Source organism: Hyperoodon ampullatus, assembly GCF_949752795.1.
Source record: "Hyperoodon ampullatus genome assembly, chromosome: 13".
NCBI lineage: Eukaryota > Metazoa > Chordata > Mammalia > Artiodactyla > Ziphiidae > Hyperoodon > Hyperoodon ampullatus.
Window position 1 is genome coordinate 36552109 of NC_136926.1, and position 20590 is coordinate 36572698.

Sequence of the window (20590 nt, forward strand, 5' to 3'; positions counted from 1 at the left end):
AAAGAGAATATGCTTTCAATTGCCTGTGAATGTTCACAAAAACTGCTAGGCCACAAAGAAAAACCTCAGCAAAGTGCAAACAATAAATAGTAAAGATAGCATTCCCTGGTCACCGTGCAATATAAATAGAAATTAATACAAGTTAGGGCAACAAAGCTCCTTTTATGTGGAAATTTCAACCCATTTTAAACAATTATTTGAACGAAAAGAAACCACTAACTGAAACTGTAGACGATGAAAACACAGCATCTAAGAACCTAGGGGACTTCCCTGCTGGTCCAGTGGTTAAGACTCCATGCTCTCAATGCAGGGGGCTTGGGTTCCATCCCTGGTCAGGGAACTACATCCCACATGCTGCAACAAAAATCCCGCATGCTGCAACTAAGACCCCGCACAGTCAAATAAATAACCAAATTAAAAAAAAAAAAAGAACCCGGGGAGGCCTTGCTTCAGCCAGTTCAGCTCCGAGGGCTCCTGCGCTCAGGCTCTCCCTCCTTTGCTCCCAACCTCAGAGGATCCAAGGCAGGAGGAAATCGCTGTGCTTGTCAGCCACCATGGCTTTGGCATATGCAATGCTGGCTTTGCTGGAGATAATGACCCCTAGCTGTGTTCCCATCCATCCTTGGGCGCCTCAACACCAGGGTTTCATGGTGGATGTGGGCCAGAAGGACAGCTACCTGGAGGACAGGACCCAAAGCATGTACAGTATCCAGATCCTGAAGTACCTCGTAGAGCAGGGCATCATCACCGACCAGGACGACGTGGGGAAGATCTGGCACCACCACAACTTCTACAAGGAGAATGTGTCTCTTACAGGAGCAGGAGCTTCAACCTTGCAGCTCGGGGCATGGGACACACACAGTCCTCAATGGGTGACTGGAAGGGATGGCAGGTGGAACAACGTTGGCTTCCACCCCTTGATTCCCAATCCCATGGAGCCTTCCTACTGGGGACACGGCTCCACACAGAGCTCTCTGATTTAATAGGTATGTTGTATCTTTTTTTTTTTTTTTTTTTGGCTGGGCTCCACGGCTTGCGGGATCTTAGTTCCCCCACCAGGGATCAAACTCCAGCCACCGCAGTGGAAGCGCTGAGTCCTAACCACTGGACCATCAGGGAATTCCCATAAATATGTCATATCTTAAAGGATGGGGACCTATCCCTTCAGAGTGTTTCCTCTAAGCTTGCATCTCAGTTGTACATTTAGAAGAAGAGTCCCCTGGATTGTCCAGTACAAGATAGACCGTTGTGTCCTGTGGTCACGAGCTCAATCCTCTATTCCCGTGGTCACGAGCTCAATCCTCTATTTCCTTCATTGATCAGATGTTAAGTGTATGGAACTCCATGAATATGAGTCAAGAATTCCAAAAGCCCCAGATAGTGGTGTGGTTGATGCTCCACAGGCAGGAAAGGCAAACTCTATTTTTTTTTTTTTAATTTTATTTATTTATTTTTGGCTGCGTCGGGTCTTTGTTGCGGTGAGCGGGGGCTACTCTTTGTTGAGGTGCCTGGGGTTCTCATTGCAGTGGCTTCTCTTGTTGCGGAACACAGTCTCTAGGCACACAGGCTTCAGTAGTAGCTCATGGGCTCTAGACTGCAGGCTCAGTAGTTGTGGTGCATGGGCTTAGTTGCTCTGCGGCATGTGGGATCTTCCCGGACCAGGACTCAAACCCGTGTCCCCTGCATTGGCAGGCGGATTCTTAACCACTGTGCCACCAGGGAAGTCCCAGGAAAGGGGAACTCTTACTCAGAGTAGGTATTGATCCTGGTGAGGATGAACTGCTGCCCTTCCAGGATGGACAGGGCTTCATGTGGTCAATTTGCCACCTAGTGGCCAGTTGGTCTCCTCCAAGGATAGTGCTGTATCAGGGGCTCAGTGTTGGTCTCTGTGGCTGAAAGGTGCACGTTCAGAGGGAGGAGTAACTAGATCAGTCTTGGTAAGTAGGAGTCTCTGTGACTGGACCTACACAGAACTTCCATCTCTGACAGCATGACCATGTCCCTCAGGTACCCATCACAGCACTTCTGTTTAACAACTGGCCGAGTGATTTTGTCTGTGCCTATTCTTTGTGTGTGTGTGTGGTTTATTATTAATTTATTTATTTTTATTGAAGCTTAATTGATTTGCAGTATGTCAGGTGGACAGCAAAGTGATTCAATCATATATATAATATATATAAAAGAATCTGGGGGGAGGAGTCAAGATGGCAGTGCAGGAAGACCCGGAGTTAGCATCTCCCTACAACTAGGGCACCTGCCAGCCGCTGGTGGGGGACTGTAACCCCCAAGGAGACGGGAGGAACCCCAGAGTGAACCGGTAGGACGTAGGGGGACTGAGTGGGGAGGAGAAGTGGAGGCCAGACAAGATTGGCGCCCGAGGCCAGGGAGATCAGGAGAGGCAGGTGGGAGGGAGTCTCCGGGAAGAGCGGGAGAGGAGCAGAGGGTGATCTGCTGGGGCTGGGAAGCCTGCTGAGCTCCCAAGCCGGTTCCCCGTGCCCCCCACATGGTGGTTATAGTTTATAATACTATATTGTATATTTGAAAGTTTCTAAGAGTAGATATTAAAAGTTCTTGTCACAAGAAAAAAAATTGTAACTACTTGTGGAGACGGATGTTAACTAGACTCGTGATGGTCATTTTGCAATATATACAAATATCCAATCATTATGTTGTACACCTGAAACATCATATGTCAATTACATCTCTAAAAAAATCATTCTTTGGCAACATAGTAATAATTCATTCAAGACACATAGATGTTGAAACTAGTAGGTGAAAACTTGATGAAAAACATTATATTTACATAGTCCTCCCCAATTCCTTTTTTTTGTCTGTGCAGCATGTGGGATCTTAGTTCCCTGACCAGGGATCGAACCCACGCCCCCTGCATTGGAAGCACAGAGTCTCAACCACTGGACTGCCAGGGAAGTCCCATATCCTTAATTACAAAGGGGAAAAGAGTAATCTTGCGGACCACCCCAACCAAGTGATTAAAGTTAACATTAATGGAACCATAAATATCACGTACCTTTTGAAGCAATGTACTGAAAAGAATGTAACATCAGTTCTGCTGTGTCCTTCAAGGAATACGTATCTTATCTAATCATGAGAACACATTAAGCAAAAATTGAAGAACAGTCTATAAATCACTGGACACGTCAAAAATGTCTAGGTCATGAAAGTCAAAGACAGAATAAGGAACTCTTTCAGTGTAAAAGAGATTAAATAGATTTGACAAGTAAATGCAGTGTGTGATTCTGAACTGGACCCTGGACCAGGAGAAAAAAAATCCTAATAAAGGACATTATTGGGACAACTGGCAAAATCTGAGTAAGTTCTGTAGATTAGGTAATAACATACCAATATTAATTTCCTGATTTTGAAATTGTCTTATGGTTATACGAGATTGTCATTGTTTTCAGGAAATATACACTGAAGTATTTAGAGGTAAAGGGGTATCATGTCTGCAACTTACAAGTGAGTCAAGATACAGAGCTAGCTAGCTAGCTGAATAAATAAATAAAAAAATAGGGAGGGCAGGGGGAGAGAACGATAAATAAGTGTAGTAAAATATTAGCTAGGGGATTTGTGTGAAGGGGGTTATTTGTATTAGTCTTACAACTTTTTAAAAGTCAAATTATTTCAAAATAAAGAAAAGAAAAAATATTTCTATAGAGGAAAAACTTAAAAGAGTAACATTGAAAGCAAGGTAAAGTAACAGAGATCAAAGCAATTTGGGAGAGACTGACTTAATTAAACACAGGATCAAACATAACATAAACAATAATAGGCAATTGATGTCCCAAAGTGGAACTGGAAACTATGACAATCCTACTGTTGTATGACAAAAAGTTGTAACTGGAGGAAGTTACATGAAGGCAGATTTTGGTCCAATATGAGACAGAACTTTCAGGCAAGCAGTGATGCTTAGCCATCAAATGCTTCGAAGTAACGAGCCATTTGGAAGCAGTCCTATCACCAAAGTATTCAGAAGAGGGCCAGGTAACCATCTACAAAAATACTGTGGGAAGTGTTCCTCATTGATTGGAAGGTTGAATTGCATATCTAAAGGCTTTTCTGACTCTAGGATTCTTGGAACTTGTAACTGGAACATCTATTGTACTTTAATGGTGTTAGTTTTGGAGATAAGCGTGTGCTTAGGAATTCAGAAGAAAGCGTGTAGAGTGAGGTAAAAAACGTGAAGTGAAAAGTGCAAGTACATTGATCACTTCTGTCTCTTGGGCACGTCCCAAGTTGTGCTGAGGTTATCATTTTGGTTAAACTTAGTATAATTTTTCTGTCATTCCTAGAGTCGCTATTAAATAGTATCACATTATGGATAATATTTAACTAGTGGTGACTTTTTCTTTTAAAGCAGTGCACCTCAAATTTTAACGTACATATGACAACTCAGGGAATTTTTTTTAATAGTAATTTAAAATTTTTATTTTTTATTTTTGGCTGCGTCGGGTCTTCGGTGCTGCGTGCGGGCTTTCTCTAGTTGCGGCGCGCTGGCTTCTCATTGCAGTGGCTTCTCTTGTTGCAAAGCACGGCCTCTAGGCGCGCGGGCTTCAGTGGTTGCAGCATGTGGGCTCAGTAGTTGTGGCTCATGGGCTCTAGAGATCAGGCTCAGTAGTTGTAGCGCACGGGCTCTGCTCCGCGGCATGTGGGATCTTCCCAGACCAGGGCTCGAACCCGTGTCCCCTGCATTGGCAGGCAGATTCTTAACCACTGTGCCACCGGGGAAGGGAAGCCCCCTCGGAGACCTTTTTAAAATGCACATTTGACTTCTGATTTTGATTTAGTAGTCAAAACTATAAGACTTCTAGAATAAAACATAGGTGTAAATCACAGTGATGCTGGCAAAGATTCCTTAAATACTACACAAAATGCAGAAAGTATTGGACTCCCCTAGTGGCGCAGTGGTTGAGAGTCCACCTGCCGATGCAGGGGACATGGGTTTGTGCCCCAGTCCGGGAAGATCCCACATGCCATGGAGCGGCTGGGCCCGTGAGCCATGGCCGCTGAGCCTGAGCGTCCGGAGCCTGTGCTTCGCAACGGGAGAGGCCACAACAGTGAGAGGCCCGTGTACCGCAAAAAAAAAAAAAAAAAAAAGTATTTAAAAAAAAGTGATAAATTGGGTCTCATCAAAATTTAATACTTCTGTTCTTCAAAAGACACTATTAAGAAAATGAGAAGCCAAGTCACAGACTGGGAGAAAAAAAATATAAAACACATATGGTTGAAAAAACAGCACATGAAATGATGCTTAACATCTTTGGTCATTAGGGAAATGCAAATTAATATCACAGTAGATAGAACCACACACCCTTAGGATGGCTAAACTAAAACCATACAGTGTGGTTAAGGATGTGAGCAACTCATACGCTGCAGGTAGGAACATATGATACAACCACTTTAGGAAACATTTTCTAAGTTTCGTGAAAGTTAAATATGCATCTACCATACGTGAACTAGCCATTCCACTCCTAGGTGTTTACCCAAGAGAAATGAAAGGATATGTCCATGTAAACATCTGTACATGAACGTTCATAATGATTTTATTTATAATAGCCCCAAACTGTAAACAACACAAATGTCCATCAACAGGTACATGGATAAACAAACTCGATATATACATACAATGAAACACTACTCAGCAATGAAAAGGTATGAACTACTGATATACAGTGCAACATGGACCTCACAATTTTCTGAAAGAAGCCATACAAATGTACATACTATATGATTCTATTTATAGAAAATTCTAGAAAATGCAAACTAATCTATAGTAATAGAAGGGAGATCAGTGCTTGCCTGGGGATGGGTGTCAGGCAGGTGTCAGGTAGGGGCAAGAGAAAGTATTGCAAAGGGCAACGAGGAAACTTTTAGAGGTGATAGATATATTCATTAGCTCGACTGTGATTTTGACTTTATGGGAGTGTATATGTATGTCAGAACTTAATGAAAAGTTTAAATATGTACAATCTATGTCAATACACTGTAAAAGGTACAGATTCTGATTCAGTAGGTGTGGGGTGGGGCCAAGGGTCTGCATTTTTAACAAGCTCCAAGGTGATGCTGATGCTATTTCCATACCATGTTCTGAGTGGCAAAGCTCTGAGTCTTTATTTTGTCATACATATATATCACTTGAGTACACAATAGATTCATATAGTGGGTATCATACAGGATAGTGCAGGCAGAATATTTCCAACATTGAAGCAAGTTCTATTGGATGTTGGAGTCAAGATTGTTGAATACATTGGTAACCATTAATCTTGCCATACCTATTATCTCCCAGCAACGACCTTTGTTTCCACGCTGTCAGGCTGAATGCCCTCTCTTCATAAAATGTTGCTGGAATCCCGTTCTGTATATTGCTTACGTTTCATTTTACCATGTTCTTCATTCTGACTTATATTAGAGTTGGAATAAAGTTAAAAGAATAGAAATTCAACTGGAGGCAGATTTTAGTTCAATTTAAGGAGGAGCTTCCTAACAACTTAGACCTGTCTAAAAATCCCACTTTCTAATATGACTCTCTCACCATCCAGAACATGGACGTTTCAGGGCTCCTGTGGCTGTACTCAGGATTGCGTGCAGGTTCAAGAAGCTCAGGGTGGCCTCTACCACTAAGACGCATGACATGAGTAAATCAGAACTTCTCTAGGAATATACTTTCATCTCTAAAATGAGGGGGTTAAACAAGATTATTTCTTCTGATTCTCGCATTCCATATTCTTCTACTTACTTCAGAGTAAAGACGGCATGAAGCCAGAAAGAACTTTAGCTTCTTAGCTCTGGATAAGGAGTGGGTCTCTGTGTCCAAAGTGATTAGGAAAGTATTTTAGTCAGTCAGTGCCAACCTTTGTATGGTTTATCCCAGGGATTGGCAAACTTTCTGTAAAGGGCCAGATAGTATACATTTTTGGCTTTTCAGGCACATGATCTCTGTCACACATACTTAACTCTGCTCTTGCAATGGGAAAGCAGTCATAGATGGTATGTAAGTGAATGGGTGTGATTAGATTTGGCCCACAGTTAGTTTGCTGACTCCTGGTTTAATTCAAAATACCTATTTTTCTAACCATCTCAAGTTAGGCAGAGAGATCATGGGAAAAACACACTTTATTGATGTAAGTTTATTAACTCCAGGTACATAATATAATTGGTCTTTCATATCTAAAGATAACAATCCAACCAGTTATCATAATTTCAGGTTATACATACCTTAAGTTAATGAACTAGATTTATAAAAGATATAAAAATATTTCACGGGCTTGGGAAGATGTGGTCATGAGACTTTACTGTAAGGAGGGATATAGGATATGCTAGAGATTTTTCAAACCTACAAAGGACATTTCAAAATTTCCACTGTTAATAAAGTTCTCGCTTAATCAACATTTTATCTTCATTCATCAGAAGCCTTAAGTAGAGCAGCTTTCTTCTTATACTTGTCTCCAATCTCTCTAATATTGTCCAAGAGATCTTCAGACGTGTATTCTTCATACTCTCTATCAGCTTTAGCAATCTGCTCCTCAAGATGTTTCTAGTGGAAACAATTAACAATTGTTAATGTAAAAACATTAATTTCTTTTAAAGTGTTTAATTGTGAAATCTACAAATAAGAGCATAACATTTGTAAGAACAGGAATAAAAAGAATACTCTTGCATCCACCTAGCAGACTCCTTTTGTGCCCTTTCCTAATCTTATACCCTCTTTTCTCCCTGACACAACCATTCTCCTGAAAGGTACTTTTCTTTATACTTTTACTACACACACACAGATTAAATATATAAACGATATACTAGTTTAGTGGTACCTGGTTTTAACCTTCATGTTTATTGAATGATATTAAATGTAATGTGTTATGACTTGGTTTTTTTTCCACACAGAATTTTGAGATTCATTCATGTTAATGCACATAGCTATAGTTTATTCATATACTGCTATGTAACATTCTGTTGAATGAATATACCAACATTTACTTATCCATTTTACTGTTAATGAATTTTTGTTTGTTCCCAGGTGTGGTAGGCTGACTCCTCAAAGGTGTCCATGTCCTGATCACCAGAACTTGTGAATATGCTATCTTACATGGTAAATGGAACTTTGAAGATGTGACTGAGTAAAGGATTTTGAGAAAAGGAGATTATTCTGCATTATCCTGGTGGGTCCAATGTACAACGGTCTTTGTAAGAGGGAATCGGCAGTGTGGGAGTCAGAGAGAGAAGACATAAGGACAAAAGAGAGCTCAGAAAGGACAGACGATGCTGTGTTGCTGGCTTTGAAGATGGAGGAAGAGGCTGCAACCCAAGGACTGCAGGTGACCTCTGGAAGGTGGAAAAGGCAAGGAACTGGATTCCTCCCTAGACCCTCTAGAAGGAGTGCAGCCCGGAGGGACCATTTTAGACTTCTGACCTCCAGAAATGTAATCACTCAAATCATTTTCTGGTCTGTGGTTCAGATGAACAATACTTGTTAAAAAAGGATCCATGAAAGGTTATAGAGCCACTAAGTGGTTGAACTAGGAAGAAGTGGGTAGAACCTAGGTTTTCTGATGCAGTATTTATTCCAGGATGCTTTTCTTAGTTCTTACCACTAAGCAGAGAAAAGTACTGGCAAGCAAGCAGCAGTTCATGTCATTCAGGAGAGATGAGGTGATATAAGATCAAATGTTCTGTTTTCAAATAAATGAAAGCCTATTAATGTGTTATTATGAGCTTTTTTTCCCCTTAAACAATTCACAACTGGGAATACATTACCACCTAATAAATTACCAAGGAATTTTAGATTTAGCAATTTATTTTAGTTTTTGGGCTCTGTACAGCAGGTTGGAGGAATAGTTTTATTGTTAAACTTTCAAGCTATGTGAAAGGTGGAGCTAAGGTAAACTTCATGTTTCTGAAATACTATTTTCTGTGTTTATATGAAATTAACAGAAAGGAATGTTAAAAAGAAACAACCGGGACTTCCCTGGTGGCGCAGTGGTTAAGAATCTGCCTGCCAATGCAAGGGACACAGGTTCATTCCCTGGTCCGGGAAGATCCCACGTGCTGCGGAGCAACTAAGCCTGTGCGCCATGAATACTGAGCCTGTGCTCCGCAACAAGAGAAGCCACTGCAACGAGAAGCCCGCGCACCACAATGAAGAGTAGCCCCTGCTCGCTGCAACTAGAGAAAGTCCGCACAGCAACGAAGACCCAACACAGCCAAAAATAAATAAATCAATAAATAAAAAGTCCATAAATATATTAAAAAAAACTTATAAAAAACCAAACAAACAACAGGCTCTAAATGGAGTCACTTGAGCTAAGCCTATGTCACTAAAAGGGTCTTAATACCTAACCTAATTGCAGTTTCAACCTTCCGCAGGAACGTAATCTTTACTGGTCCTTTTGGAATTTCCTGGTCAGCATCAGTGAGGTAATCTGCCTAATAAAAACCTTGTATCCCATAAAGGGAGGTGACCTTGCCACCTTGCCTGAAATAATCCTTTTTAAATTTATGACTTCTTTGTCCCCCGCCACCCCCTACCCTGCCTTTAAAAACCTTTTCTTTTCTGTAGCTCCTTAGAGCTCTTTTCTACTCACTAGATAGGATGCTGCCTGAAACATGAATCACTGAACAAAGCCAATTTGATCTTCAGATTTACTCAGTTGAATTTTTCTAACAGTTTTGGTTGCAGCAACGGGATCCAAAGTGAACTTCTGATAGGGTCTCAGGGACAATGAGAAATGCAGGTGTGGTACCCGTGAAGCCTTTGGTTCACTGTCTTTCTCACTGTTTCTGAGGGCCGTGGGTAAGTTCCTCTCAGTTCTGAACTCTGCTCTATTTGTGTCAAGGCTCCAGATATAACTGGCCTTCCACACCTTTCCTATTTGACTGGAAACTCCAGCCCTTGATTCTGCCCCAAGAATCTATTCACATGGGAACTGTTAGTGGCAGTTCCAAGTTCCCATTTATGTGGAGTCCCTGTCTGCAATCCCATTTGTTGAGGTTTGCTGGCTCAATCCTTTTCCCACCCCCCAGGTGACACACTGGAAACTGGTGTTACCAGCTGGAGTAGGACACGGTCCAACTTAAGAACCAACAGGGTCTGGAACCGGACTGGGTCTGATTTAGGTGGACTGGGTCCAGTGTGAGGCCTCAGATGAATAAAATTTTGTTTTAAGCAAAGGCTATTACTTATAATGGTGATCTTGGAAGAACTGCCCCCCCCCCAAAAAACCCCTACAAAAACAAATAAAAAACCCAAACAACATACCCCTCAAAACTTAAACTAACAAATAAAAAACCAAATAAATAGAAATAAAAATAAGATCCTTAAAATCAAAAGAGTTAAGTACACTACCTTCAGGCATACCTGCTTATGGTCTCAGAAGCTATAAATATCTACAAAGATGGCCAACATTTTACTAAAGACAACCTGGAATTTTGTGTCTTGAGGACTTGGCTTGGTAACCATCAGATTGCAAGCCCCAAAATATGGCCTGCCTGACAGAAATGTGGGCTGAACTGCATTTGTGGCCAGGGTCCTACCAAACTGCCACCAGCCCTCGGGGAAAGTACAGTGGCCATCATGAGGAAAGTTCCAATTAGAGAGATAATTTAAGAAGTGCACTTAAAAAGTACACAAAAGCCTCTAAAGAGCTTCAAAATTGCAAAATGGTTCATTGAAAGGTTTGTTACAAAAGGCTAATGAAAAAGACATGAGGCACCTAAAGCAAAAGACTAGAAGACTGACATAACTCCTGCTGCTGCCCTTTATCCTCCTTTACTTGAGTATTCATTTAGTAATCCTCTCTCTTTCTACTCTGAAGAGACTTACAAAACCATAAACAAAAGTCACCAAGTGAATGGCCCTACAGATGCAACCATGTCTGCCTTCAAGAGAGGTCCTCCATATGGGCCCCTCCCAGAGCTGACAGAAGTCAGGGATTTTCTGGTAAACTGCTATATTATTTCCTTGAACAGCCAAGGGAAATGAAAATACTTAAAAACCCCACTTGGAGTCTGCAGATGAGACCCTGGGAAAATCGGCAGAAGCTTCCTAAGGGTAAGAATTCTTACTATAGTCAGATCTCCTGGACCTCTGTCTGTAGTACCCAGTAGAGAGAGGAATATAAATATCTTTTGCACCATTTTTGGGGATGCCTCTTAATTACAAAATTAATATACAGAAATCTATTGCATTTCTATACACTAATAATGAACTATCACAAAGAGAAATTTGGGAAACAATCCCATTTACCACTGCATTAAAAAGAATAAAATAGCTAGGAATAAACCTACCTAAGGAGGTAAAAGACCTATACTCAGAAAACTATTAGACACTGATGAAAGAAACTGAAGATGACACAAATAGTTGGAAAGATATACCATTTTCGTGGATTAGAAGAATATTGTTAAAATGACCATATTACCCAAGGTAATCTACAGATTCAATGCAATCCCTATCAGACTATCAATTGTGTTTTTCATAGACCTAGAACAAATAATTTAAAAATTTGTATAGAAACACAAAAGACCTCAAATAGCCAAAAAAAATCTTGAGAAAGAACAGAGCTGTAAGTATCATGTTCCCTAACATCGGATTACACTACAAAGATACAGTAATCAAAACAGTATGGTACTAGCACAAGAACAGACACATAGATCAATGGAACAGATAGAGAGCCTAGAAATAAACCCATGTACTTATGGGCAATTAATCTATGACAAAGGAAGTAAGAATATAGACTGGAGAAAAGAAGGTCTCTTCATTAAGTGGTGCTGGGAAAACTGGACAGCTACATGTAAAAGAATGATATTAGAACATTTTTAACACCATATATTCAATACAAAAATAAACTCAAAATGGGATTAAAGACCTAAATGGATGACTGGAAACCATAAAACTCCTAGAAGAAAACATAACCAGTACACTCTTTGACATTGGTCTTAGTAATATTTTTTTGGATCTGTCTTCTCAGGCAAGGAAAACAAAAGCAAAAATAAACAAATGGGGCCCAATTAAACTTAAAAGATTTTGCACAGCAAAGGAAACCATTAACAAAACAAAAAGACAACCTACTGAATGGGAGAAAATATTTCCAAAGGATACGGCCAATAAGGGGTTAATATCCAACACAGATAAACAGCTCATACAACACAACATTCAAATAAAAAAAACCAAAAAACCTGATTTAAAAATGGGCAGAAGACTGGGATAGACAGATTTCCAAAGAAGACATGCAGATGGCCAACAGGCACATGAAAAGATCCTCAACATTGCTAATTATCAGATAAATGAAAATCAAAACCCAAATGAGATATCATCTCACACCTGTCAGAATGGCTATCATCAAAAAGACCACAAAATAACAAATGTTGGTGAGGATGTGGAGAAAAGAGAACCCTTGAACACTGTTGGTGAGAATGAAAATTGGTACAGCTACTGTGGAAACAGTATGGAGGTTCCTCAAAAAACTAAAAATAAAACTACCCTGCAATGCAGTAATTCCATTACTGGGTATATATGTGAAGAAAACAAAAACACTGATTTGAAAAGATACATGCAACCCAATTTTTGTAGCAGCATTATCTAAAATAGCCAAGATATGGACACAACCTAGGTGTCCATCAACAGATGAATGGATAAAAAAGACATTTACACACACACACACACACACACACACACCAGAATACTACTCACTCATAAAAAGAAATGAAATTTTGCCATTTGCAACACCATGGATGGACTTGGATTGTATTATGCTTAGTGAAATGTCAGACAGAAAAAGACAAATACTATATGATATCACTTATATGTGGAACCTAAAAAATAAAACAAACGTGAATCTAACAAAAAAAGAAACAGACTCACAGACATAGAGAACAAACTACTGGTTACCAGTGGGGAGAGGGGCAAGATGGGGTAGGGGATTTAGAGGTACATACTACTGTATATAAATTAAATAAGCTGCAAGGATATATTATACAGTACAGGGACTACAGCCAATATTTTATAATAACTATAAGTGGAGTACAACCTTTAAAAATTGTGAATCATTATGTTGTACACCTGAAACATATAATAAATCAACTATAACTCAATTAAAAAAAAAAGAAAAACCTTGTTAAAGAATTTATCGGTGGATCCTTTGATGTTGTTTAAGTTGCAACCCAATTCCTTGAGGAATTGAGAGCAACTGTCCTAATCATACAAATCTTTGCAAAAGTAGAAATGCGGCTCTAGGGACAGTTCAAAGTTCACCTGTTCCTTTTTTACCAATCCCCAACCTCCCCTATTTATCTTAAAAGGCTTGTTAGTTGCATTCTTTCCTTGTGCCTTTGAGACGTAAATGTTAAAATACAAAGTTCAGGGAGGTAATTCTTTTTTAATTAAAAAATAAAAAAAAATTTTCTTTGGCCACGCTGCGCAGCATGCAGGATTTTAGTTCCTGGACCAGGGATCGAACCCGTGCCCCCTGCAATGGAAGCAAGGAGTACTAACTACTGGACTGCCAGGGAATTCCCAGGGAGGTAATTTTTGTCATTAAACAAACAAACAAACAAACAAACAAGGGGGAAAGGTCATTTCAAACATGGGCAAATGAGAAATCTTAATGTATGGAAGTTATGAGGTCTCTGTGTCTGTCTGTATGTTCATGTGTGTCCACATATGTGCCATAGATGTGTGGTGTCTTCTACCTTCAGATGGTATTACCAAAAATAATTTGTAAAAGAGCTGTATTTAACTGGCCTAAAGAAAATTAAGCCCTTATATGAGTTATATATTCATAAAATTCCTAAAAATTATATAAAAATTATATAAAAATTAACCTAAATGCTTTTCATAATCTTTATGATCTAAATAGTCTTTAGTAAATAAAAGCTAGTTTAAATTTGTTGGTTTAATTAAAAGAGGCATGTCTTTGGAGTTATCAGCATTAAGTATAAAACTTTTTTCCTACCCGGGTTTACCAATCAAATAAGTTCATCTTATCTCTGTTACAAAATTTGTTAGCTAGAGAAACAACTTAGGATGATGACTGACATTGTCCAATGACGCTTTTACTTCTTAATTTTTTATTTATTATTTTGGCTGTGCCGCGTGGCATGCAGGATCTTAGTTCCCCAACCAGGGATCCAACCTATGCCCCTGCAGTGGAAGCTCGGAGTCTTAACCACTGGACCGCCAGTGAAGTCCCCTCTAATGACGTTTTTGGATGAACTTTTTAAATAGTTCCCCAAATCTTTTTGGTAACCTGAAATTTTAAAATTTTGCTAAGTTAAGTTAAATGATGAATTAAGTTAAGCTTAGTGAATATTCAGATCATTTCCAAATAGAATAAAATACTGGAACATTAATTACTGAACATAGATTTATCTACTGTTGGCTTCATTTTGTAAGCAGATAAAGTCGGGGGTCCCCAGAGAAAGAAAATCAGGCATGGCTTTCTTTTTTTTTTTTTTTTGTTGTAGGCGGGCCTCTCACTGTTGTGGCCTCTCCCCCTGTGGAGCACAGGCTCCGGACGCGCAGGCTCAGCGGCCATGGCCCACGGGCCCAGCCGCTCCGCGGCATGTGGGATCCTCCCAGACCGGGGCACGAACCCGTGTCCCCTGCATCGGCAGGCAGACTCTCAACCACTGCGCCACCAGGGAAGCCCAGGCATGGCTTTCTTGACATAAGAGAAACCATTTTTGGCTGAAGTCATTTTGTGATCTAAGCCTGGCCACAATGCTTGCCCTTGAACAGGTCTCAGTAATTAATGATCTTAAGGGAACAGAAGAATGCTGAAACAAATTGTTATCAGACAAGAGAAATAACAATAGCAAAGGTATTTTATCTGTTGTAAAGACTTCCAGTTCTGTTTCAATGTGGAACATTAGCCTGAAGTGCTCAACCTCCAGATCAACTGGAACCTAAGGGACAATGATGTTGACCTTTTCTGACACCTGTGGCTTGAAGCAAGTAAAGCCTGGACTCTGTGGACTGCCCAAGCCCCTTCATGAATATGTATGTACCCTTAGCTTAAAACTTCCCCAATTTTGCTGTTTGGGGAGACACTGCTTTGGGAAAGATCCCTGGTGTTCTCCTTACTTGTTGCAAGTAATCATAAATCCTTCCTTCCCCCCACTGTCTTGGGCTTGGTTGTGTCTTTTGGCTCCACACCCACCAAGAGGCAAACCCAATTTTGAGGTAACACTTTTACAGAAAAACTAAAGATATTTGGGTCTATTGGTAAACAGGTCCAGTGCCACACATAGAGAAATTTACTATGAGAAAATATGCATTTTTAGAAATTATAAAAAGCATTTATAAATTTGCCAAGCCACAGAATACCAGTGTGAGTCCACAATTGCTTACTTCTTAGTTTCCACCAGCAATTAAGGTTTTTAAGGGTTAAAAATTCTAATATATATGTAATTAAAGTTACTAGAAATATAAAGATAGCTGTAGAAGGTTTATAGAAAAGGAATCTTGTGAAAGCAATTTATGCATGATCAAACTGGGAAAGACAGAATGAATTTATTATAAGGATTTAAAAAATAAGCTTTAAAATCAGTAGTGTACTTATGTAAAATTAAAACTTAAATTTCTGGGGCTTCCCTGGTGGTGCAGTGGTTAAGAGTCCGCCTGACAATGCAGGGGAAATGGGTTCAAGCCCTGGTCCAGAAAGATCCCACATGCCGTGGAGCAACTAAGTCCATGTGCCACAACTACTGAGCCCATGTGTCACAACTACTTAAGCCCATGTGCCTAGAGCCTGTGCTCTGCAACAAGAGAAGCCACCGTGATGAGAAGCCCACGCACCACAACGAAGAGTAGCCCCCCGCTTACCGCAACCAGAGAAAGCCCGTGCGCAGCAGTGAAGACCCAACGCAGCCAAAAGTAAAATAAAAAAACCCCAAAATACAAACAAAAAAAAAACCCCTTAAATTTCTTTCATCTGTTAAAAGAACAAAATTTTCTTGGACTATTGGTCTGCTTCTAGTAAGTGATTCAAAGGTTTTTCTTGATCTTTTAAGCAATCTGCCAAGAAAAGAAAGATTTTGTGCCTTGTCAAAACAATTTCCTGTGTTTCATGTTTTTTAAATCAGTTCTTTGATTACTTAAGAAAACTGAGTCTTCCTTATTAAAACAGCTATGGTTTTGTTTGTTTGTTTTTGGCAACTATTTAACTTTCCGCATTTGCCTTCTAAGACTGTCACTATGGTTAGATAAATAACTTAAGTATTGTTTCACAGTGACATGTCTGACCAAGTATTTTAAAACCTTTTGATAAGAAAATTTCCTTGTCAGTTCCATTATAATAAACTCTTATTAAGTCTTTAACAATGGCATTTAAAAGAAGTCTTCTGTCATTTCAGATAAGTTATTGTTTTCCTCAGATGCTTTTGTAAAAGTGTTCCTACAAAAGTGCTTCATCTTTAAGAAGATTCACGGAAAGGACTTTTGAGAAGTACAGGCTTCTGATAACTTTGAAGATCATAAAAATGAACTGTGTAAGAATTTCCAGAATTAATGGAAATACAGGATTTAAGCAGAACAAGAATTAATGACACGGGACTGAATGAACTGAGGAGGATGATTAAAATTTTTATGACTTTTTGTTTTAAAACATTGCTGGTTTCTTAATTTTTTTGTTTTTCCAGATTTAAAGAAACATTTTCTCTTAAGCCATTTATGACTTAACAGCAATTGGTAAAGTATACCTTTGTAAACTAAGATGAAACATTTACTTTTTCTCCCTACCTGAACACTCCAGAATTCAGAAACTCTTAAATATTCTTTTCATGGCAATATAATTAAGTTATTTGCATAAGTTCAATATGAATCTTTTCTTCTTGTAACAGGATATGACTGGAAACATTGGCTATATTACCAAGGCTTTAACTGGATTGTCATATTTGACAGAGATGTACATAAACTCAGATGGGGCGAGACAGTTTTAAGGAATTAAGTTTGACTTTATGGAGCCAATAAAGCCCCTCGAAAACTTGACCTGGTACCTTGCTTACAAGGTTCCAGCAAAGGAGTCTTAAAAAGAACTTACATGGTCAATCACTATTCTTGCTGTGCTTCTGTAAATAACCAAGCCAAATTTAATGCAGACAAATTAGTTTTACTGTGATTACCCATGGAAAAAAATAAACAGGGATAATTGTAGAGAGAAAAGTTATGCCTGCACCTTTGTGGATATTAGATTCCAGTCCTGTTAATTGTCTTTGAGGTTTTGTCACATATCTGTAAATTGGACTGGATCCTAAATTCTTCTAGCTCCTCAAATATCTGGCTACAACCCTCAAAACTAACATTTCCAAATTTCTCCTACACTTCTAATTTAGAATCAGTAATAACCAAGACTGCCTTGAATTTCCTTGGACGAGAATTATAACAGATCCTCCTCACTACCCAGATGGCAGCCAAATTTCAGGGACGTGAATCTCAGATATACATCTCCAGCTGAAGAAGGCTCCACCTGACATCTGGTCCTATATAAACGCTGGAGACCTCCAAATCAAATTGATAGGAAGAGAAGCAGCTGACACCGAGGTAGAATGCTTCCTCCCAAGATGCTGGATCAAGATTCATGCTTTAACTAAACATGAAACCCTTTTTTCTCTTTCTTTCCTTTATTCTGGCATTGGCCTGAAAAGGTAATGCCATTATCCGTGTCTCCCAGGTCACTGCTCAGGGGGGTAACACTTCAAACTGCTGGATCGGTCATTAAAAAAACAAAACACTCTGACAGGTTCATGATGCAAGAGATCCCTGGTCTGTTTCTTCATTTCTGGTTAACAACCCCAAACTTGGGGAATTTGGCGTCCAGGCTCTATACAAAGTGACACAAGGCGAGGGTAACCAGAATAAAGCTGCCTGTGTGTTCTACAGATCCTTAAAATTTTACTGGTTTCAAAGGCTGTCACATTTCCAGTACTGAGCCACAGATTCAAATGGAAATTACCAGGAGGGATTCATGACTCTGGATTTGATTCCTTTGAGAGAACCCTACCTTCCTTGGGTAGGAGTTACTGCAATTGAGGCTATGATCAGGAACCTCTCGTTAACTCTTGAAAGCATTATGGAATTTGCCACTAAAGCAACAACTGCCCAACAAAAATCCTTAGACTCTTTGGCTGAAATTGTTCTTGATAACAGAATAGTCCTTGATTATATTTTAGCTGAGCCAGGAACTGTTAGTGCTGTGGCCAAGGCCACCTGCTATACCTGGATTACCACTTCTGCGGAAGTTGAAACTCAGTTAACATAAGATCACTGAGCAAGCCACTTGGCTTAAAAAGGCGACTCCTTCAGTGGGGTCTTTGACTTATTTGGTTTCGATTGGTTTGGGTTTTGGGGACCATGGCTTCAAAGTGCACTTCAAACACTGGGGATTATCTTGCTTATTATAATCATAATGGTCTCCCCAGTGTGTTACAGTCTCTTAAAAGCTTTAAATGCATGTTTGCAGCTGCTAACCAACAAGCGAATGATTTCCCTAAGACTGGAAAATCAGTAAAGAAGCAAAGAGAATGACCAAATCAAGAATTGTGAACTTGGAGCTGGGATCTGTGAATATTACATGGATTAAGCAAGAACATCATGACCTATGAATACCACACAAAGCATCAACAAAAACTGCAAGCAATAGTTGAAAGTGGTGCTAACGCCTTAAATTTTGACCATGTCTCTCTCAGACAAGCTGAGAGTGTGATCAAAAGGGGGGAACTGTTAAAAAGAAACAACAGGCCCAAAATGGAGTCACTTGAGCTAAGTCCGTGTCACCAAACTAGGACTCGATACCTAAGCTAATTGCAGTTTCAACCTACCCCAGGACTGTAATCTAACTGGTTCTTCTGGAATTTCTTGGTCAGCACCAGTGAGGTAATCTGTCTAATAGAATCTTTGTCCCACAAAGGGAGGTGACCTTGCCACCTTGCCTGAAATAATCCTTTTTAAATTTATGTCTTCTTTGTCCCACTCCCCCTCTGCCTTTGAAAACCTTTTCCTTTCTGTACTCCTTGGAGCTCCTTTCTATTTGCTAGATGGGATGCTGCCCGACACATGAATCACTGAATAAAGCCAATTTGATCTTCAAATTTATTCAGTTGAATCTTGCTTTGTAACAGGAAAAATATTTGTTATTAACACATGCTCTTTCGTCTTAGTCATAATTAAATCTAAACGTACTAATATGTTTTCAGTATGTAGAATATGGCTTGGCACAACATCATTATATACTGTTGATGTAATAAATATCATTGTATGTTGTTTATGCAAATAAAACAGATTATTTTTCTTTCTTTTTTTTTTTTTTTGCGGTACACGGGCCTCTCACTGTTGTGGCCTCTCCTGTTGCGGAGCACAGGCTCCGGATGCGCAGGCTCCGGATGCGCAGGCTCAGCGGCCATGGCTCACAGGCCCAGCTGCTCCGCAGCATGTGGGATCTTCCTGGACCGGGGCACGAACCTGTGTCCCCTGTGTCGGCAGGCGGACTCTCAACCACTGCGCCACGAGGGAAGCCCCAAAACAGATTATTTTTTATTAAGGGCTTGTACCTTAAGCAACAAGAAGAGTAACTTAATAATTAAATGACAGAGTTGCACAACCCTCACCACAATCTTTGTGCCCATCTGCTCTCATTCCCACCCCAGCTCCTGGCAACCACAAATCTACTTTCCACCTCTGTGGATTTGCCTTTTCGGGACATTTTATATTAGTTAGTCATAAATATGTAGACTTTCACATCTTTCACTGAGCATAATGTGTTTTTTTGTTTTTTGGGTTTTTTTTTTTGCGGTACGTGGGCCTCTCCCGTTGGGGAGCACAGGCTCCGGATGCGCAGGCTCAGTGGCCATGGCTCACAGGCCCAGCCGCTCTGCGGCATGTGGGATCTTCCCGGACCAGGGCATGAACCCATGTCCCCTGCATCGGCAGGCGGACTCCCAACCACTGCACCACCAGGGAAGCCCTGCATAATGTTTTTGACGTTTGTTCATGTTGTAGCATGCGTAAGTGCTTTTTTCCTTTTATTGCTGAATCATATCCCAATATATGGGTATATCATTCACCAGTTAATAAATATTTGGGTTGTTTACACTTTTTGGCTATTATGAATAATGTTGCTATGAACATTTGTCTACAAGTCTTTGTATGGACATATATTTTCATTCCTTTTGGTGGGTTGATACCTAGGAGTGGAACTGCTGGGTTATATAGTAAACCTATAGTAAACCTATCACTTTACAAAATGCACATTGCTATACAAAATTCTTCTGATAAATTTTTACTAGATAATATTTTCCACAGAAATAAAATTTATCATTTAATTTCTGTAGAAACAAAACAGAAATACATAAAAGTTTTAAAAAGCTTTCTTAGAATGTAGGAAAGACCTTCACACACTTACCTCTACAGACCCTACGTGTGTAGCAACCATCTCTAAAAGACGCTGCAAGTTATTTCCCACTTTTCGTCTTTCTTCAGTTGTGGTCTGCACAACTAGTTGGCATCTGTAGGATAAAAACTCTTGTTTGAATTGTCTAGGACAAAACCTAATATATGAGTTCTAGCTAGCTCACTTCTTTTTATATT

At 39.8% G+C, this 20590-nt stretch overlaps 1 protein-coding gene across 1 annotated transcript in view; it reads right to left on the bottom strand.

The window, feature by feature from the left end:
* Nucleotides 1-7344: 7344 nt before the first annotated feature.
* NDC80 (NDC80 kinetochore complex component) overlaps nt 7345-20590 on the bottom strand; it is a 56037-nt gene continuing 42791 nt past the window's right edge. Inside the window, exons 15-16 of the mRNA XM_079717241.1 lie at nt 20406-20508; nt 7345-7552 (exon numbers count right to left, since the gene is read on the bottom strand). Of these exons, the coding sequence (XP_079573367.1) occupies nt 7415-7552; nt 20406-20508 (241 nt within the window). The 3' untranslated portion in view covers nt 7345-7414. The remainder of the gene's footprint in view (nt 7553-20405; nt 20509-20590) is intronic.